The sequence below is a fragment of the Mirounga angustirostris genome, unplaced genomic scaffold, assembly GCF_029215605.1.
Source record: "Mirounga angustirostris isolate CCGP_5_RB_7025 unplaced genomic scaffold, mMirAng1.0.hap1 SCAF_8, whole genome shotgun sequence".
NCBI lineage: Eukaryota > Metazoa > Chordata > Mammalia > Carnivora > Phocidae > Mirounga > Mirounga angustirostris.
This window is the reverse complement of record NW_026991716.1, coordinates 127,139,532-127,162,227: the sequence shown is the minus strand read 5'-3', so window position 1 is coordinate 127,162,227 and position 22,696 is coordinate 127,139,532. Positions and strand designations below refer to the sequence as shown.

General features: G+C 36.8%; 1 protein-coding gene across 6 annotated transcripts in view; it reads right to left on the bottom strand.

Annotated features, from left to right (window-relative positions):
- Positions 1 to 22,160, bottom strand: part of STXBP5 (syntaxin binding protein 5) — a 183,217-nt gene extending 161,057 nt beyond the window's left edge. For 3 of the 6 annotated variants that reach the window (XM_045865708.3, XM_045865710.3, XM_045865712.3), the window contains exons 1-2: positions 21,688 to 22,158; positions 20,291 to 20,388 (exon numbers count right to left, since the gene is read on the bottom strand). In XM_045865708.3, the coding sequence (XP_045721664.1) occupies positions 20,291 to 20,388; positions 21,688 to 21,840 (251 nt within the window). In that variant the 5' untranslated portion in view covers positions 21,841 to 22,158. Of the gene's footprint in view, positions 1 to 20,290; positions 20,389 to 21,687 lie in introns of all 6 variants that reach the window. The other 3 variants (XM_045865709.3, XM_064598198.1, XM_045865711.3) reach the window with 2 other exon arrangements.
- Between the last annotated feature and the right edge of the window lie 536 nt (positions 22,161 to 22,696).

The following is a 22,696-nucleotide window of genomic DNA, read 5'->3' as shown; positions in this document are numbered from 1 at the left end:
ATTATTACACCTCTCCACTTTCTTGTCTATAAAATACAGATACTTATCTAGTCTAGCTTGCAGAGCTGTGGTGAGAATTAAAACTATTGAGAGTGTACTCCCCAAATGGTACCCATTCATTATCATTAACTAGTATATTCATTACTTTAACAAGAACTAAAGATACCTTATAGTGGACATACCATAATGTAAGAAAATAATGACTATATTCAATCACTAAACAGCATGTCATAGATGCAAATACTCATATCCTTTCATATTTGTGTAATGATTCTTGCTTCTTGCATATATGGTTCTTCCTAATATTGTTATTACTAAGAGTTAACAGTTTTATCAGACAATAGTCAAACACTGTAACAAAGACCTGCTTTGTAAATTATTCCTATTGTTGGCTACATACAAAATGAAGAAAACCCAGAAGAAAATGTTATATACTGAACAATTCTGCAAAGATATTTATTAAAGAAATATTATTATGATGCCTACTCCTTTGCATTAATCAACTGTAAAACAAAGCCAAATCGTAAGGCTCCACTGAGTATTTCTTGGCGTCAACACATTTTGCCCTTTAATTCTGAACACCAATGTACTCTTTTAATGTACCACCCTCTGGAGGTGTGGGATGTGGGGATGAAGGTCTGCGGGTGCCTCCTGGCCCAGCCCTGAGTTGGAGACGAAGAGTGGGCATGTGCCTGGGGCCAGGGCCGCTGCCGGGGCCCGTGGGGGGCTAGGGCTTGGCCCACAGGCACACTTGCCAAGGGGTTGTCTGTTCAGAGGCCCAGAGGAAAAGCATGATGCTGCTGAAATTGTCCAGGCTCAAGCTATCTTCCTATCATAGATAACTTTTAGTCTCCATTTTTTTTTACTGCTTGCTCATCAAGAGCTAGGGTATCTACCTAATCTTACTAGTCAACTTTGTCTCTGGAATAAACCAATTAATTTATATGGCCCATGACACAGGCCACATACCTCCTGCAAAACTACTTATGGCTTTTGTCCAGAAAAGCACCATCATAACTCCTGAATAAGAGCTACAGAAGACAAGGCTAAAACAGGTTCAGAGCAAAGTCTTTGAATGCAAATCTTTGAATTTATACATCCTCTAAGTAAGATCCTCTAAGTAAGCAACAGGGAGAAAAATATTTAAGGAAAAAAATAATATGATGAAATTAGCAATTACTGAAGAATAATCAGGAAGAGATATGTGGGACAGATAAGCAGAAACAAAGACCAAAACCAGTTAAACCTTTTATAATATTGTATCATCAAATTCAAATTTAAAATAAAACATTCATCCAATTGTCTAAATGGTGTTTTTTGTTTTGTTTTTGGAAAGGGAGGAAGAAAGGAGGAATTAGAAAGCCTTTAAGTACATCATCATAGTAGTTAAGATTTATTAAACAATTAATACATAGCAAGTATCATATATATATTAGCTTAACAAGAGTACCTCTTCTATAGGCTCTGTTGTTTACAAAAGAGGAAACTGTGGTACAACAAGCCTAAATAACTTGCCCCAAACCATTCAGCTAGTTAGTGAAGCTGGGGTTTGAACCCAGGCTGTCTAACTCCAGTACACACACACATACCAGATCAAGACTTACTGCACAAAAAAGAGCCAATTTTCACATGTTGAAAGAGGACTTTACAGACGCCTGGGTGCCTCAGTCGGTTAAGTGTCTGTCTTTGGCTCAGGTCATGATCCCAGGATCCTGGGATCGAGTCCTGCATCGGGGTTCTTGCTAAACGGGGAGCCTGCTTCTCCGTCTGCATGCTCTGCCCCTGTTCTCCCTGCTTGTGCTCGGTCGCTCACTCTCTCTGGCAAATAAATAAATAAAATCTTAAAAAAAAAAAAGGGAGGGGAGACTTTATCTCCATTTTGACCGGAATTTGTACTTTCTAACTGGTTAAGTTCTTCTTTCCAGCTTATCTTTTAATTCAGGAAAAGAGCCCAGTGGGCAAAGCATCTTGTAATGGACCAACTACCCTTCAAGCAATCGGGACTGCTCCAATACCAGCAAGCCCTCACATGACTGACCCCAAAACAATGATCAACCTGACCTTTACTGCCCACCTGCATGTACCCACTGGTCTCTGTCCCACATTTTCCTTATATAAACACAGAATTATTTTCAGCACGTTGAAGACAGTCTTTGAGATGTTAGTCGGCTGTCTTCTTGGTGTTGGCCTCACTGAAATAAATTATTTTCTTGTTTCACCACCACTTGTCTCGCTGCTTTGATTTTGTCAGCAGTCTTTTTGGGACCCCCAGAGCCAGGTCCTCTTGCACCCAAAGGCCTTGGTTATAATGGAAATGTCACTTCCTGACTTGCTTTAAGTCATTTTAAAACCAGAGAATGAACTTAACAGAACACTTATAATATTTTGCATCTGAGTACGAAATAAATTCAGAGTGGTCTAAAACTCTAAAACTACACCAAATGCAACTTTTAGTAGCAAACAGACATTATGAAACCAGTTGGGCACAAGCAATACAACAATCAAAAAAATTTTTTTTCTAGACTCATCTTTCATGTTAGTTCATGGTAATAAATATCTATTAATTTTAATAATAGAGCACTACAGCCCAGCAGAATAAGCAAAAAGCTGAGTTCTGTATTCTAATTATAGTTGAAATTCTGAGACTGCCTTGTTACAAATATTTTCATGTAAAGTGAACAGCCTACAAACATTTTAGAAACTTCAGCTATGAGAGAGGAACTGTTCTTAGCAAAGTTAGCCAAGATATTAAAATGAGTAAATGACCCTATCCCCCAAAAGCCCACAGAATCAAAGACTGTATTAATAGAATTAAGGACAAAAATCACATGATCATCTCAATGGACACAGAAAAATCCAACCCCCTTCCATGATAAAACACTCAAGAAAAAGGGAACTTCCTCAACCTAACAAAGGCACATATGTAACACCTACAGTTCACATCATACTTAATGCTAAAAGACTGAAATTAGTATTCTCCTGTTAAACTCAGGAAAGAGACAGGATGTCCACTCTCACAATTTCTATTCAACATATACAGGATATTCTGGCTGGGGAAAACAGGCAAGGAAAAGAAATACAAAGTGTCCAGATTGAAAAGGAAGAAGTAAAGTAAAACTATTCTATATTCATAGAAGACATGATCTTGTATATGGAAAATTCTAAGGAACCCACTAAAAAATACTATTTGAACAAATGAGTTTAGCAAGGTTGCACAACACAAGATCAATACACAAAAATCAACTGTACTTCTATATACTGGCAATAAACAATCTGAAAAAGTCAAGAAAACAATTCCATTTACAATATCACAAAGAATAAAATACTTAGGAACAAATTTATCCAACAAAATGCAAGACTTGTACACTGAAAACTACAAAGCATTGTTGAAACAAGATCTAAGTAAGTGGGAAGATATCCCATATTCATGGAACTAAAGACTTAAAATTGTAAAGATGGCAGTATTCATCAAACTGATCTACAAAATTAACACAATCCCTGTCAGAATCCCAGCTGTTTGTAGAAATTGACAAGCTGAGCCTAAAATGAGCTTAAAAGTAATATGGAAATGCAAGGGACCCAGAATAACCAAAACAATCTTTACAAAGAAGAACAAAGTTGGAAGAGTCACATTTCCCTAATTTCAAAACTTAATACAATATTACGGTAATCAAGACAGTGTGGTATTAGCATCATTACCGTCCAGCTTGAGCAATAGAATGAACTGAGAATCCAGAAATAAACATTTATGATGGACTTTGGAGGTCAAGGATGTCAAGAAAATTCAATAGAGAGGGGTGCCTGGATGGCTCAGTTGGTTAAGCGTCTGCCTTCGGCTCAGGTCATGATCCTGGAGTCCCAGGAGTGAGCTCCCCTTTGGGCTCCCTGCTCAGTGGGGAGTCTGATTCTTCCTCTGCCCCTCACCCCACTCCTGTGTGTGCGCGCGCTCTCTCTCTCACTCTTACTTAAAGTAAAATCTTTAAAGAAAAAAAAGAAAAAAATCAATAGAAAAAGAACAGTCTTTTCAACAAATGGTCTTGGGATAACTGGATATCTACATGAGAAAGGACGAATTTGGACCCCTATCTCACACTATATAAAAAATATGAGCTCAAAATAGAGACCTAAATTCAAGAGCTAATACTATAAAACTCTTAGAAGAAAACATACATCTTTGTGACCTCAGATAAGGTTGTGGCTTCTCAGATATAACCCCAAAAGCATAAGTCACAAAAGAAAAAATAAATTGGACTTAACATTAAAAGCATTTTGTGTTCCAAAGGACATCATCAAGAAAGTGAAAAAAACAGTCCACAGAATAGGAGAAAATATTTGTAAATCATACATCTAATAAGGATTTAATATCCAGAATACATAAAGGGCTTTTACAACTGAATAACAACAACAACAAAAAAATACAATTTAAAAATGGAGAAAGGCTATGAATAGACATTTCTCAAAAGAAGATACACAATAGCCAAAATATACATGAAAAGATGCTCAAAATCATTAGTCACTAGGGAAATGCAAATCAAAGCCACAGTGAAATACCACTTGACCTCCTCTAGTATAAGAGTTTGTAAGGATGTGGAGAAATGAGAAGTCTCAATTAGTTGGTATAACTGTAAAGTGGTGCAACTACTTTGGAAAATAATTGGCAATTCCTCTACGTTAAACACAGAGTTACCACAGGACTCAGCAATTCCAGTCCCAGGAATATAAAAACAAAAGAAATGAAAAAATACATAGACGCAAAACTTCTACACAAATGTTCAAAGCATTATTCCTAATAGCCAAAAAAGAGGAAAATCCAAATGTCTAGCAACTGACTATTGGATAAATAATATGCGGTGTATTTATATAATGAAATGTTCAACCATAAAAAGAAAAGAACCACTAATACATGCTATAATATGGATAAACCTTAAGGACATTATGCTAAGTAAAAGGAGCCAATCATAAAAGACTATATATTATATGATTCCATTTATAAATGAAATGTCCACAGTAGACGAATCCACAGAAATAGAAAGTAAATAAATGGTTGTGAAAGACTGGGTGGAGAGGGTAAGGCAGAGTAACTGCTAAATAGGTATGGGGTTTCTTACTGGGGTAAAGAAAATGTTTGGAAGTTAAGAAATGCTGACGATTGCATAACTCAATGGATATAATGAAAAGCCCTGAGCCATACACTTTAAAAGAGTAAATTTTACGGTAAATAAAAGTATCTCAATAAAACTGTTATTTAAAAAAAAGAAGAATCGGCTTGTATGAATGATAAATAATGCAAATAGGTAAAAACGACTGAATTTAAGGTCAAAAATGACTGCAATTATTAATGAAATAAATTAAAACATTATATTCTTTTTTTTAAAGGTTTTATTTTTTTTTAAGATTTTATTTATTTGACAGAGAGAGAGCGAGAGAGGGAACACAAGCAGGGGGAGTGGGAGAGGGAGAAGCAGACTTCCCACTGAGCAGAGAGCCCGATGCGGGGCTGGATCCCAGGACCCTGGGATCATGACCTGAGCCGAAGGCAGACGCTTAACGACTGAGCCACCCAGGCGCCCTTAAACATCATATTCTTAAATATATCTTTAAAAATCCCTTTTATCTAGGATTTAAGATATCTATCACAAGCAATGAATGAATTTAACTATTTAGCAACTTAACTGAAATGCAGCATAGTAAGAGGTAAAAAAAAAAAAAATCACACTAGTTTAGCATTTTTTTTTTTTTTAAAGATTATTTATTTATTTATTTGAGAGAGAGAGAATGAGAGACAGAGAGCATGAGAGGGAGGAGGGTCAGAGGGAGAAGCAGGCTCCCCGCCGAGCAGGGAGCCCGATGCGGGACTCGATCCCGGGACTCCAGGATCATGACCTGAGCCGAAGGCAGTCGCTCAACCAACTGAGCCACCCAGGCGCCCCTAGTTTAGCATTTTTGCAATTAAGCTCTATTTCCTTCTGTCTTGCACTCAATTTTTAAGTATTTTTATTTCATTCAAGATTTAAACACAGGAAGTATTTAACAGAGGAGACATAACAGAGAAGACCCTTTATAAGCTTTTAAAATCCAATTAATCTATAAGCTCAGCCTATTCATTTTACCTTCCAATCATTTATTAGGCTGGTGTTACAATCACAGCAATAGTTCCTCTGTTTATTCTGCCTTCTGGGATTTCTACCGTACTGTCAGCAAAGTAGAATTAAAAAAATAATCAAAGAAGCAGGCAATGGGACCCTATCCTGTGGCAAGTTCTGAGAGTACAGCTTCTAGGCAAGTTTTCACTGCTCTCAAAACCACTGTGTATTATGCGCATATTTTGGCAACCTCTACTTTTATGAAGAATGAGATAATATCAAGACAGTATATATTCAGTAAATTTTTAAGATTTTTAAAGATTATATATCTTCTCAGAGAATCTGTTCATCAATTCTTGTCAATGAAAAAAAGGGCAAAGAAAGTATTGACATTATTCCAACCTATACAGAAGTGACACATTCAATTTTCCAAACTAGGAATGGAAGACTGGAATACATATAAAATGGAAAGCAACCAGAGAACTTTAATATCCTGTGCAGTTTCTGAAAATACATTTATATTCTGCAAAGTTTAAAGATGAGGATACAGATAATTGAACTTTTCATGAACTCCTAAGTGACTAATAAATTATCCTACAGTATTATACATTTAATTATATAATATTATGTGAAAGTAACTTTCATTGAACATATATTCTGCTAACAAACCAAGAACAACTTTGAAGGGTAAAACTGTTCCTCCCTGATTAAAATTATCCATCATAAATCCTGATGATTTGCACTAACTTCTGTTACCTTTTAGTGCATTCTTATACTTTTAGCAAACAGAGTAATTCACATCTCTAGTTAGCCTTCAAGGTGCTGCTACTCTCAACCGGCTTAATACTCTGAATAAAAGCTCAGTGGATGATTTTTATTGTTAATGGCTTCAGTCTTGAAGAAACTTAACCATAATGTGATTATTTTCAATAATAAAGTTAAAATCTAAACAGAACCATAATGTGGTCAAAGAATATTGATGAAAGCATTCTAAAAATGAAAAGGAGGAGCTTTAGCATCAGACCAACTCCACCATTTAGTGTAAACATAAACAACAATCATTAAGCAGCTGAGAGATTTCATTTCTGTTATTTCACATTATGAGAAATAAGTGACAGTCAACAAATAAAAGCAGTACATTATACCTTTATCCTACTCAAAAAAATGGAAATATTTCAAATGATCTGTGATAAGTAAGACCACCTATGTGCGCTGCAGCTTTCTCATCTGGGAATGCCTCACCTGCCTCCTCCAGCTGACCCGTGTGACAACACCTACCTGCAACACTTCAGAGGGTGAAGACTCCAGGGGGACCCAGTCATGAAGGAAGAGCGGGGAATCCTTTTACACGTTAGTGAGTTTTACCTCCAAGAGCTCCACCAGGCTCCCACATATCTGGGAAAAATTCCCACCTGCTTCCAGCAATGGGTGGGGAAAAGCAACGATTTTTAATACACTGGAACATTCTGTTCTTAACAAGATCTTCCCTCAGGAGAAACTAACAGGAGCCTAAACAGCTGGGGGTTTATCAGAGCTGAACTGACGTGGTGGAAGGGAAATACCCAACTCCAACCCACTCTAGCCATCCTAACTCACCTAGGGGAGGGGGGAGAGGGGTGACTAAGAACTTGCAAAGTTCACAGTTCAGAAGCACAGGCTCACTAAAAGACTTAGACCTAATCATGGGACAACAGAATGCTTCTCCTCCCCTCACACCTTACCACCAAAAATCAATCTAGATACAAACCTTGCATTGGGCACAAAAAATTAACTCAAAATGCATCATAGACCTAAATGTGAAATGCAAAACTATAAAACTCCTAGAAGATAACATAGAAGAAAACTTAGATGACCCTGGGTATGACAATGACTTTTTAGGTACAACACCAAAAGCACCATCCATGAAAAAAAAATGATAAGCTGGACTTCCTCAAAATTAAAGCCTTGTGCTCTGTAAAACACAAGGTCAAGAGAATGAGAACACAGGCCATAGACTTGGAGAAAATATTTATAAAACGCACCTGATAGAAGACTGATATCCAAAATATACAAGGAACTCTTAAAACTCAACAAGAAGGAAATGAACAACCCAATTAAAAAATGGGCCAAAAGCGTTAACAGACACCTCACCAAACACATACAGATAGCAAACAAGCATATGAAAAGATGCTCCGTATCATATGTCACCAGACAAATGCAAACTAAAACAAGGAGTTACTGCTACAAACTTACCAAAATAGCCAAAATACAGAACTGACAACATCAAATGCTGATAAAAATGCAGATCAAAAGAACTCCTGTTCACTGCTGGTGAGAATGTATAATGGTACAGCTACTTTGGATGACAGTTTGGTAGTTTCTTATAAAACTAAACATACTCTTATCACACATACAATCTAGTAATCGCACTTGTTGGTATTTACCTAAAGGAGCTGAAAGCTTATATCCATACAAAAGCCCGCACAGGGTTATTTATAGCTGCTTCACTCACAATTGCCAAAATTTGGAAGGAACCAATTTGCCCTTCAGTAGGTGAATGGATAACTAAACTGTAGTACATCCAGGCAATGGAACATTATTCAGCACTGAAAAGAAATGTACTATCAACCATGAAAAGACACAGAGTTAAAGTTAATAAGTGAAAGAAGTGAATGTGAAAGGGCTACCAACTGTATGATTCCAACTACAGGGACATTCTGGAAAAGGCGAAATTCTGGAGACAATAAAAAGATCATTGGTTACCAGGAGTTGGGGGTTGGGGGACAGGAAGAGATGAAAAGGTGGAGCAGAGAGGATTTTTAGGCAATGAAACTATATTATATGATACTGTAATGGTGGATACATGTCATACACTTGCCAAAGCCTGTAGTACATTTAACAGCAAGAGTGAACCCTAATCTATGGACTTTGGATAAAAATGTGTCTGTGTAGGTTCATCAATTATAACAAATGTCCCACTCTGATGGGGGACGTTGATAATGGAGGGGTTAGGCTGAGTGCAGACAGGGAAATGTTGGAAATCTCTGTACCTTCTGCTGAGCCCAAACACTGCTCAAAAAATAGTCTATTTTAAAAATTAATATATTAATAAATGAAGTTAGCCACATCCTCATGATTATAAGGATGGACATAAATTTTACTGTTGACTCACAATTTTAACATTCTGCTAGTCTGCTATTTAAGCAAAACTATAATGTGTACTATTTCTGCAGTAAAAATTTAATAAAATGTTAAAAAATAACTGTGAAAGATGTATAGATCAACATTTAAAACTTCCTTAATGCAACATAACTTTTTACAATAAATTTCCAATGGTATGTGAAAAATTATGTCAGCTGCTTTCCTTTCATGTGAATGAAAGGAATATCAAAACAAAAAAGTAACTGCAGCATCTAGACTTATAGTATTCACTGGGTTAAAATAGACCTCTAGTTACCTCTTCCACTATTATTTTGAGTAAGAATTTTTTATTATTGGGAAACCAATCAGAGTTGTTGAAAAATATTCATTCTTATTATTCCCCGTTTTGGAGTTAGGACTGTCTCTAAAAGGGTTAAAATGAATTATATTTATTATCACAGGCAATTATTTAGAATAGCTTTTGATATATAAATATATTTTGAAATGAACCACTTGCTCAGTCTACAAGAAATACAGGCATAAAGAGTGGTCTGGGTTAGAGAAACAAGAAAGAATGTACATTCTGACATATCAGGTAAAAACAATCTTTTATCCCAGCATCCATTCTCAGATGCTTAATGGCTAAGTTCTTTTCTCAAGTATGGCAAAATGAATTTTAAAAGAAAAATACAACCCATTATGAAAAATATAGTACAGAGACTGAATAGATGGAAAAATCTGCTCCAACACTTCTCCTTTTCAAAAGACAAAAAGAAAAAAAATACACAAAAGGAAAGCAATTTAGCAGGAAGTACTGCAACAGCTGATGCCACTAGATTTACAGTCACCTCTGGCAGAGCACTGCTGTGAAAAAGCAGAGGTACTGTTATTACAAGAAAAGATTATGTACTTTCAAGAAAGGGTAGGATTAATCACTTTTCAATAGACAATCTCACCAAGAAAACTTCAAAAACTCTAGACAGCGCTTACTGAAAGGGAAACAAAACTAAAACTAGGGATATATAAAATCCCTATTTTAAAATTTAACAAATCTCATTACTTAAACAGTAACTACCATATGATTGCTAAGACTATAGATTTTACAAATAACATGTGCTAAGCAAATCTTAATTTTCAAATGAAGAATTATAAAACCAAAAATATTAGCTATTTTTAGTTAAAACCTTTTATATTTTCCATTTTAAGGGAATCTAAGTTACTCCAGAACAGCATTCATTTTTAATATTATTTATCTATTTAAAGTAGGCTCCACACCCAATGTGGGGCTTGAACTCACAACCCTGAGATCAAGAGTCATATGTTCTACGGACTGAGCCCGCCAGCAGCCCCTCAACATTCATTTTTAAATCACAGCACCAGTAAAGAAATATGTTCAGCATGCCTTCATTTATTTGTCTTATGTAACAACTTCCAAAAGGATTAACACCAGTTAGAGAAATGGAATCAAGTAGAAATTAGCCTTATTTACTGAATAAAATATCTATACTTATTGCTACTTGAAAATGATGCAGTGAGCAACTAAAAAGTTTTCAAAAAGCAGATCTAATTTCAGTTTCCAATTACAGTATCACACATTTTTCCCAAGGGACATGCAATATATCCAACTCTAAAGAAGGTAACCATGCACCTGAATTTGCTTCTAGGAACTTCATGAGTTTTCTTTTTAATACATTATTTTTCAGGTTGTTTTCTTCCACAAATGAAAATTTTTTTAATCAAAATTGGCAGACTACTATAAAATTGCAATATTTTAGTAAAATGCTTACATTCACTTTTATCTTTAAAAGTTCTCTATCTATGTGCGTCTACGTGGCTCAGTTAAGCGTCTGCCTTGGGCTCAGGTCATGATCCCAGGGTCCTAGGATCGAGAGCTCCACGTTGGGCTCCCAGGTTGGCAGGGAGCCTGCGTCTCCCTCTCCCTCGGCCCCTCCCCTCCAGCTTGTGCGCTCTCTCTCTCTCTCAAATAAATCAAATCTTTAAAAAAATAGAAGTACCCATCTAAACGTATCTACATTTTTTTTTTTTTTAAGATTTTATTTATTTATTTGACAGAGAGAGACACAGGGAGAGAAGGAATACAAGCAGGGGGAGTGGGAGAGGGAGAAGCAGGCTTCCCGCCGAGCAGGGAGCCCAATGCGGGGCTCGATCCCAGGACCTGGAATCATGACCTGAGCCGAAGGCAGATGCTTAACGACTGAGCCACCCAGGCGCCCCCGTATCTACATTTCTATATAATATTAATGAAAATATTAAAAGCTACAAATGCAAACAGTTTTAAGTAAAATTAGGTAGTAAAGGTCTCAAGCAAGCTGAATACTTCATTAATAGAACTGATTACTGAACTGCCCCCAAAGATGCCTAATTAAGCATCTTCATTATCATATTAATCCCCACCCAAAAAAAGCCTCTTTCACAGGCATACAGAATTCTGTACTATATATCATTAAGAATTACTAATTTTTTCTTAAACCATTTTCTACTTCTGACTAAAAGGTTAAATTTAAACTGGTAAGTTTCACAAATTATACTTGCATTAACTATAGAAATGCCTGTAGTAGTTCCTTCCCGAGCATTCCTCACCACTACCGATTTAAAAGCAAGGCAGCCTGATGAATTAAAACAGGGATTGGCAAATATTAGCTTGTGGGCCAAATCCAGTCCACTGCCTGTTTTTATAAATAAGGTTTTATTAAAACACATCTATACTCCTTTCTTCACATATTATCTATGGATGCTTTTGTGCTACATGGGCAGAGTTGAGTAGTTGTGTCAGAAACTAAAAAGCTAATATATCTACAATCTAGCCCTTTACAGAAGTTTGCTGACTCCTGAACTAAGAATCTAGATCTTCATTAAGATTTAGAGCGCACACACATACCCATCTTCTATATGATATTTAGTAGAGAACCTATTAAGTTGATCATTTAAGAATCTGTGTTCCTGGGGCACCTAGGTGGCTCAGTCTGTTGAGCAGCTGATCTCTGGTGGTGATCTTAGGTCCTGAGATCAAGCCTCCTGTGGGGCTCCATGCTCAGCGGGGAGTCTGCTTCAGGATTCTCTCCCTCTGCCCCTCCTCCCCCCTCTAGAATAGATAAATCTTAAAAAAAAAAAAAAAGACTCTGTGTTCCTTCTGTTGTGATTTTAGAATTGTATACCAACTACTGTCCCGCTTCTGGACTCGTGATAAAACAAAGGACACTGGTTAATTCTGTTTTGCATTGCTTTAAACTCCACTGCATCTTCTCATATGCGGTATTGTTTCTGACAGTTTGTCTTAAAAGAAAATACCACTCAATATTATAGCTATAATGTCAAAAAGGTCTAATTTTAGCTATTTAAAAATGTCTACATATTACTCATAAAGAAGGGTAATGTGGAAATTCAGATTTTAAATGCTGAACTAAGAAAAAGATGGCTACATGGGTGGAACTGGGGATGGAACTAAATCAAATATATAATCACAAAGACAAAGGCATTAAGCTATAAAGATAAGAATTATTTTAACAGGGAAAAAATATTCTAGATTGAAGGAATCTTTAAACACATGGCCCTTTGTGGAACAGTAAGTAGTAAGAAGTAAACTGTGTCAACAATTCTTTCCCCTACTTACCTTCTACAGCCAAGAAAGAAAAAAGTTATGCAGTAAACAAAACTAGTGTCCAAAATTTCTTTAAAATGAAACAGGAGAGTAAGAGATTAAAGCAACTGGGATTACTAAATCCAAAATTGGGTAACTACTAAGTATTTAAATTCTTCAAAAATGTTAAAAGTTATAACATTAATATATGGAAGATAAGTTGGTTATCTTCTCTATTGTTGCAAATAAAAATTAGAAATAGGTTCAAATTAAAGTGTAAGATAATTATATTACAAACATAACCATCTTTATAGGAAGAAGTCTGAGTAATTAAGTCAGAAGGTACTGTTTCTTAGAATGATTTAGGTCATATGTGACTAAGGGAAGAGAGATGTATCAAGTACCTTTTGGTAGTCCTTCATGAAATCTTGGTTTATTTCATGCAAATCAAGGCAATAATCACCTTGTTTTACTTCCCAAGAAGTTTTGTAGTACTTTATTATGATTAAAATCTATATTAATAAAAGGCATTCAAACATAAAAGGTGATACATAGTAAAATGCCCTTTTCCATGTATCATTGTTACATTCTCAACAGATCTGTTTAAGTCAAACCAAAAACATTTCATTATCTGTAATCCCAAGATACTATATACCTTCTGATGATGATAATATGCCATATCACTGCAGGAAATTCTCATTTAAACATTACAAAACAAATAATACTGATACTCATTATTAATTTTCTTTATAATGTGTCACTTCCAATGCATGAAATTAAAGCCAAACAAAAACAACCAAAGCTTACCTTTTATTTAGTGATACTCACCCCTACAGTCCTATTAATTTACACATACGTTACTAGTTACTACTACTCCAAGTTACTAAACAATACCAAATTTAGCACTCAAATTACATACCAGCAATTCAATAGTCTATTAAATCTCTTATATAAAAATAAAATCATGTGATGAGGAACTGTGAAAATTAGTAATGGGAAACCTCACTAAAATAGGAGTTCGGAGGTTTTGGCAGGGGAGTTCTCATGCCCTACCACTTCTGGTTAGTTGCAGAGCTAACAGAAAGAGATGGACTTGACCAGGCAGTGGATATTACTCTCTTACTCCAGCCAGAGGAGGAGACACTTTCCTCATCACCGCCCGCCCCCTCCAGGCAACAGCTCCACCAATGAGAAGCCACCACACTTTGAACTCCCAGTTTACTCCAATGGACTGGTACTTCCTAACTGCCTTCCCAACTTACCACTTTTCTCCTTAAAAAAGGGTTCCTGTCCTTTGTTCCTTGCACTTGCCTACAATTTTTCAGCAGCTGGTTTGTTCCAGGTTGCAATTCTCTTTTATTTTCTAATAAACCCATCTGTTACTGGTAAAAAACTGACAGTTTTACTTTTAAGGTTAACACAACCCAGTATTAATTTTATGTAATTCCATTTTAATTTTATATCCTTACTATTTACACCCAAGACAGGAAAGTAAGCAAACTTGGTTAACAGTATTTTTAAAATACCCACGTTTCCTATTTCATAATGAGACCTTATCTGTTATACAATAAAAATGCAATAACCTAGTATCTTAAGTATTCACCGTGAGTTGTGTTTCAACAATGAAAAAAAGTGCATGTTTTTCATATGTTCTTTCCTGCTCCTTTTGTAAACAAAGGTTTACATTTGTGCATCTTCTGACTTGGATTTTGAATGCAATCAATGGATACAAAGTAAGGGCCCCACAATGGGATGGAGTCCAATACTTTATCCTCTTTAAGAGGTACTCAGAACAATCAATCAGAAGACAGCTCTACACAGAAATGGTTCAGAGCATTCCCAAATACTCCACAGAAAAAGAAATTCTAAGATCCTAGAGCTGGAAAGACTCCAGATATCATGCATCCCAATTTCCCCATTTTACAGGAAAGGAGACTGAAGCCCAGACTAAATTTTAGCCGGCTTAACCAAAATCAGTCTGAAGACTAGAACACAAATCTTCTAAAGATAAAGTCATCCTTCAAAAATTCCTTTACCTTTTCCCTTCAGGAGGGCAAAGTCAGGTTATGATTTTAAAAGTAAATGATACTAAAAAGCAAATGGAAAACAATACCAAACAAATAAAAACCCATCTACTTAAGGCAGAAAGGCTTACTAAGCAGACTTGATTCCCTACAAATTTTCAATCCCATTCAGATTCTATCATACCTTGTTTCCCTCAAAAAGAAATTCACTGCAAAGTAACTGCTTCCAGGCAGGAATCGTTTCTGGTTGTTTCTAAAGTAAAAGTGCCTATTCCTCCTGCTGCAGTAGTTCATGCTGAGAATCACAACCTACTGCTGACACAGTACTCATTCTTCCTTTTATACAAAGTCCTCTTTAATAAAGAGCTAAGAGTTGAGAAGTACAAGTATTTCAAAGTCCTGTTTCTCCTCTGGAGCTAGAATTCCAAATGACTAGAATTCTTCCATGGACAAAAAGGATGGCAGGAGAGAAGAGGAGATAAAAATCTGGCTTAATTCTAGGGCTAAATTTCACTTTTAACTGTTTCACTTTTAACTAATCTGAATAAAAATCAGATTTCTAAATTTTTCCAATACTGTAATTGTTTTACAAAATACAACTAATAAGCAGCAAGTCAAACATTCTAATGCTATCTTACAAGTGCAGAATCACTAAACATTTATTGCCTACTATGCATAAAAACTTTCACATATATTATCCTATTACATCTCAATAGCAATTTTGCAACCTTGTGATTGAGAACAGAGCCATTTCAATGACCCTTAAAGAAAAAAGAACAGTACTTTTTCAAGATTTTTTTAAAAGACTGCATTAACTACAAAAATAAATGAAATTAAGGCCTTCTTAAATAGTGCCTGGCACCTACTTGCCTCTCAACAAGTATTTGCTAAAATAAAGTAATGAAGGACCTGAATATTAAAACTACAGAAAAACTTTCATAAAATCGTATATTGAATATTCACCAAAACGGTCTCTGCATGGCCTTAAAAGCTACACACATGCATTACTGCATTTAATCCTGATGCTAACCTCATGACCTCAGTAGGATTATTATCCTATTTAATTGGTGAACAACTTGGGCTAAGTCCAGGAACACCTGGAACTGTGTGAGGCTAAGCTGCCATATTGACAGCAGGGGCAATCCTGGCATTTAGCAGGTAGAAGCCGGGGATATTAAATAGCCTGCAATGTGCTGAACAAACCCACAGAATTATCTAGTCCAAAATGCTACCACTATTGAGAGACACTGATCAAGAATAAATAGATAATTACAATGATTCCTCACCAAATAACACTCAGATAACTCAGGTTAACATTCAAAGTTCTCCACCAACTGGCTCCTATTTCTGTCTCCAACTCAGTTAGGATCTCCATTCCAAACTATCTCTTTAGCACTCCTCTACTATCCTAATTCGTTTCTCTACTGGTGTCCATGCTGCTTGCCTAGAATAATTTTCCCAGTCCCTCTTCTCTGTTACCCTATGTGATCTCTACTAATGTGTCATCAAATGCAATGACTTTACTTGCAATGTGACATTTAAGAATGTCAGTAGAGTCCTAAATAATACTCTAAATTCAATTGTTTAACTAGTTTAGTCCTTTAGTTAGGACTGGAAACTTTCTGAAGAATCACATTCACCATTTCTTTTGAATACTCACCTAGAACAATATATAGCCACTTGAAATTACAGAATTATTTCTTGAAGAAATCATCTAATATGGCATCTTCATTTTGAAAGAAAAAAACCACTGAAAGACACCTAATTCCTTAGTGGCAAGAAAAGAACCAGAATTCAGGCCACAGTTTATAATCTAATGTTAGCACTTAATAAGTGTTGGTTAAATGAACTCCTACATACAAAAATCAACTTGTGAGCCTGCATTCAGCAACATTACACTGCAGTTTAAAAGACAATCCATGCCTTCAAATAAATAAAAAAGACAATCCAAGCCTTATCAGAGATCGCCTATTTTACTAACTTCCACAAGTCAAGAAGACAATAAATGGTTTTTAAATAATGTTGATAATTTATAACAAACACTCATACAATTTTTTTTTAAATTCAATAAATTTGAAGTTTCATTTTTCTGCTTAGTCCTTGAAATAGTCACACACAAAATGACTTCATTGTATTTAGACAAAAATACATTATAAAGATCAGGGTAGTCCATGGTTACAGTAATTCAAAATTATACTAGTAAACCAGAAGTCTAGATAAGGACAACAATAACATTACTAGAAATGCCTTCATTCTTCAGCTAAAACCTTTTTTCCCTTTCTAGATATTGATATGAAAATAGATAATTAGATATTTTATCCCAATAATTTTCAACCCTGGATTAATCATAAGAATCAAATTATACCTATGTCTACATGACAAAAAGAAGAGAATTAAGATAATTAAATCACATCACTGCTATATGACTTAGTATATAAAATTATGTTTTCCTGCTTCCCATCAGTAAATACATTCCAACCTCACATTCTTTCCAGAAGCCAAGAAGATTGAACATAAAGCATTTTTATAGTATCATTCACTTGCTATACATTAATGCAGGAAACATTAAATTTATCTTGCCTCATTACTGGTTAGAAGATTATTTAAAACTTCAGATTTTCACTAATTCTTGTCTGCAAACATTAGCTATCAGATGTAACTTTCTCATCTAGTTTTTTTAATACCTCAAAGTAGATTTAATATAGTCTAACATTCAGGAAGACATTCTATTAGTCAGATTAGACATGTAATGCAAATTCTAAATAGCCCAATCCTAACTTCTGAAAACATCTACTTTCTGCTCCACGATCAAAGGAAAGAAAACACTTTATCTACAAGTATATTTCTGCTCCAAAGACACTTTTTTAGGCTATAAGAGCCTAATATGAGAAGAAAATAACGAAAAATAAAGAAAAGGACTGAAAGAAACCAACTGAAATAGCAAAAAATATAAAAGAGCAAGAGCAACAGAATATATCTGTAATAAGTCTGCATGTTAAGCCAATACAGAGCTTTGAAATTAGAAATTATTAATTTTAATTTAGCTTTGAAAGTAACAAAACAGAAAAACATAGATCTTAAATTACATACGTGGAAATTAAGTAAAAATAAAAAGGTCTTAGTCATTTTCAAGAAATCAAAGCTGCAATAAATAAAGCTCATTAGCTTATCTGATACCTAAACCTAACAGAAGAAATGACTAGCTGGTATTACTGGGTAGGCAAACCAATTTATCACTCTGGAATGTTCACACAAATCTCATTAAAAAGTAGAAACATGTTTGGTAAACAGTTTTCCTGACTTCATTCTAAATACAGTAAGAGAGATTCTAAAATTCAAAAAAAAAATTGAGTATAACTGTAAACTGTAATTACAGGTTCACTGTCATTTAGTGTTTAGCTATTAAAACGTATAAGCAACGCATAAGCAAGTCATGTACAAGTGAGAACTTTGGACACCCAATCCTTACTTTTATTTGGCAATTAGAATCAGGCCTATATTGTAACTCCTTTGTGTCAACTTGCATAATTACTCAAATGCATTAAGGGTAACAGTCTTGTCTAAGAAACATATTTGGTTTTATAAAATTGGACTCACTGGTGGTACTCACTCGTATTAAAAATAAAAAGGGCAGACTTGCTGTTAAAAGAAAAAAGTTAATATACCATTGGAAAATTGAGACTACACTGAGACAGTAGTAAAAGCTGAACCCATTTAAAAGAAAAGCAAAATCTAAAAATAATTGATTTAACTCTTTTTTTTCTTTTCTTTTAATCCAGTGGTATTTTTTTTTTGTGGGGAACAACAACAACAAAAAAATCTGCTTTTAGTTCTAAACAGTCCATCTAGATCCAACAATGCACTATTCTTGTCACTACATGGAGTTTTGTTGAATACCTAGTACCCACACTGACAAAATTAAACTTTTGTCCCATCTTCATGAGACTAAAATAGGAACCTTAAACTAGAAGGTCATGATCACTGGGTTTAGGAATAAAAACAACTGAACACCTGCAGCCAAAAATATTCTAGTCTCAAATATGTAGATATTTGGGCAAGAGCCCTTTAGACATACTCTTAGAAATTCACAGATTCAGAACTAGCCTGGTCAGATTTTACCATTTTAAAAGGAATGTGTGCACTACTGGGATTTACACTGAATGTAGACTTCCCTCAATACATATCAACGGCCCATCTGAAAAGTTTTATAAGTATTTTGAAAGATAACACACTAATCATAAGTGAAACTTGAGGCATATCCTGATACCATACACAGCACTTTTTGAAATAAAGATTTTAAAAGATTGTAAGAAAAATCAAGGCACATGTTTAACTAAAATGCAGGTTCCCCTCCTCTCTTCTCAGGAGCCAGATAAATTTAAAATGTGAGGGATAAAGTTCCTTCCTTCTCTTTATTTTTTTGACAATAGTAATTCTATTGTGATCATCTAGTGATTTTTTTTTTTAATTTACAAACACATTACTTTAATATGTAGAAGCAAATATCCTAAAGATGAACAAAGCATTTGCTTTTAAAAGTCTTATGTTTAAGTTTAAAAATAAAGGTATTTTAGTTAAGTATAGTTAAATTTCATGATAAAAGCAAACAATTTTATTTCAAGCTCAATAGTATAAAAGTGAGAAGTAGTCTCCACTGTTCAGACTAAAAAACTGATCTTGAAAAATGAATAGGTATTTGGAAAAACTATGCTATGCTATGACAAAACTATTACAGTTCATGCAGTCAGGAAAAATAATTCTCCTTATATTAATGCTTCAGAATACAGCTAACTTAACAGTTTTTACATATACATAACAAATGTAGGCTACAAAAGAGGAAACATCAAGAGAATATACTTATCCATCTGCATTATACTAACAAAATGGCTCTAAAACTTCTAGAACTATTAACCCTTCGTAACTATTCATATGTAATTAATTTACAGGATCTGTCTTCTAATGTTTTTTGTCAATGGGCAAGTCAGAAACAACTAAATCAAATTCAACCTCTAATTCATTAGAATGATAGATCATAAATTCAATATCTACCAATGCACAATATTTTTAAAAAGCAATTAAGGTGTGTCCTATGCTAATTGCTTTTAAACCTCATTCCAAAGCATATTCCATTCAAAATACCCCTGGTATATATATAAGCAGATAATTACCCCTTAGAAACTTCTTGCTCCTTGCAAAGACAGTAGTTACTACAGCAAAACTTTAGAACTGTATGTGGATACATATTTAGCTACTATAAACCTAGAGATGAGAAACACCCCAGCAACATTTAGCATGAATAGATGCATAATCAAGAGAAAAGCCAACACCACATGATTTCACAATATATATACCTGATCACACCATTTCTTTGGAATTAAAACAGAAAAAACAACTAATCAGCGGTATAGAAAGAATGGAGAAAATACAGTAAAAGTGGAAGAAAAAAAACTTAAATGAAAGGATACAGCCTTAAAGCACCAGTCTGAGTTCCGACTGCCAGGATCTTCTGTACAGGATCAAAGGCCAAGGCTGAAGGTTGATAGGGAAATCCATGGCGAACAGTCTAGGGATGGGCAAATGACATCACAGCAACCAAGGCAGCAAGCGGAATTTAAAAACAGAAAAGTCAATAGAGGCATTAGAATCTAGAACCAATTATAAGTGATACAGAACACATACACACGCACTTACTGCCTTAAAAAAAAACAAAACAAACCTATGAAATCTACATTGACAAAACTTATTCACAAAGAATCTGAAATCAAAAGTGTGTGTGTGTATATATATACATATATATCTCCCAATGTTACACTTTGTCTTTCCATAATACTGATATTCTATAGAAGAAAATTTCTTATTAACATTCTATACTATCATGTCTGAGACCAAAATACTAAAGTTTGCGGTAGTCAAAAATTCTGTAAATTAATGTAAAAATGCAATTCATGCTTTATTTCAAGTGTGATAACTTTATTACTTTATTTGGATGCTAAATGCCAAGTACTGCTTAAAAAAAAAAAAAAAAAAGCTGTCCTACAATTAGTTTTGTCGAAGATTCAGTAGGCAATTATCAAACATCTATCCCCAAATTTTGCAATTGTAACAGAATGATACAACATATATTTTTTGCATTTTGCTATTAAACCCTTAATTTTAGGGCATTAAGACAAAAATGTGTATTTAGACATTTTTAAGAAGCTGACATATGAACACACGGTATTTTATGGCAGGTATTAATATCAAGACAAGTTTGTAATTCTCACTGAGCAGCCAGTGAATTAATTCGCTGCATCATTCTTTCCGAATTACAGACCGCTATAGGAATGGTGCCATTAATGGACAAAAATCACAGTACCAACTTTTTAATCAAACATAATGATAAAAAGGACCCTGTGATTTCGTATTTTAAGCTTCTTACCACATTTTAAGGGAAAAGTGACAAGCAAATATCCAGTTGAACAGGTTTGGCTTTTTGGTGAACAATATTCTCATTGGACACTGTTTCCAAAGGAAACTTCGAAGTTGGTGAATTACATTAAAATGTTTGAATATAAAGGCGCTAAGGTTATTAAGAACACTAATTAAAGAATACTAATTAAGAATACGGTAAAATACGTTAGAAGCAACCTTGAAATGACTGCTGCATGTGAAAAGGGGGGGGAAAAAAAAAAAACAAAAGGAGTAAGATGATGTCAATCTCCAAAATAACCCACTAAGCAAATGTTTGCTTGAGGAGGAGCGAGCCCTTCATTCGAGCGAGACATAATTATTAGCGGCGTCCTATTCCCTCGCACTCCCATGAAAAGCCCGAGTCGCCCCCTAAGACGACCCCAATTTTCGCGGGGCTGCGCGCTCCCTTCACCTTGCAGAGCTGAAAGTGCTCGGACTGGAGCGTTTCCTGGATCTCGGGCTCCCGGTTCCCAGCCGGGTGCTGCTGTTGCTGCTGCTGCTGCGAGGCCGAGGACGAGCCGGCGGTCAGGCCGTCCAGCACCTTCCTGATGTTGAATTTCCTCATGGTCTCGGCGGGGCTCCCCCGCAACCCGCGAGGGGGAGGCAAGGGGCGTCCCCCGGCGCGGGAAACGAGCCCGGGCCGAGGGCAGCTTCCACCGAGGACACGGAGGAGTGGGACAGGGTGGGAGCGTGAGGGGACGGAGGCAGCTGGGGAGAAGCACAAGATAATCCAAACAGGAAATACTGCGACGACGAGAGAGCAGCGGCCACCAGAACCCCGGGCGGCGACTCCTCTTCTTCCGAGGCCGCCGCCGCTCGCCGCGGCTGCTGTGGCGCCGCTTCAGCCACCGCCGCCGCCGCCTCGCTCCGCGGCCCGGCGGCACAGCAGTGGCGGCGGCGCCCGGAGCCCGCACTGCCCAGCCTCACCTGGCCGCGGGCTGACTCTGCGCCGCGCCGCCGCCCCGGCTCGCCCCCGCCGCCGCCGCCGCGTCCATGGCCCGCGGCCCCGCCGCTCCTCGCCCGCCCCGGCCCCGCAGTCCCTCGGCGCTTCCTCCCGCTCCTGTGCAGCCGCCTCCTCCTCCTCCCGGGGGTCGCTGGCCCTCCGTCCGCGGCCGCCGCTCGGCCTCCCCGCCGCTCAGCGCCGCTGCCCGCCCGGCATCGCACGCAGGGCGCCCGGGGCGGGTCCCCGCGCTCTCCGCCTCGCTCCTCTGCCTCTGGACCAGCCCGCCCTCGCTCCTTCAGAGCCCCCGCTGCCTTCCTCAGGCGCCGCCGCCGCCCAGGCTCCCGCCCCGCCGCTCCCTCTCGCCTGACAGGGCGCCTCGGCACACGACACCAACGCCCGCCCCGAGCAGCAGCGGCAGCCGCGGTTACAGCGCCGGCCGCGGTGGTGGCGGCAGCTGGGCCTCCGCGGAGCGGGGCTG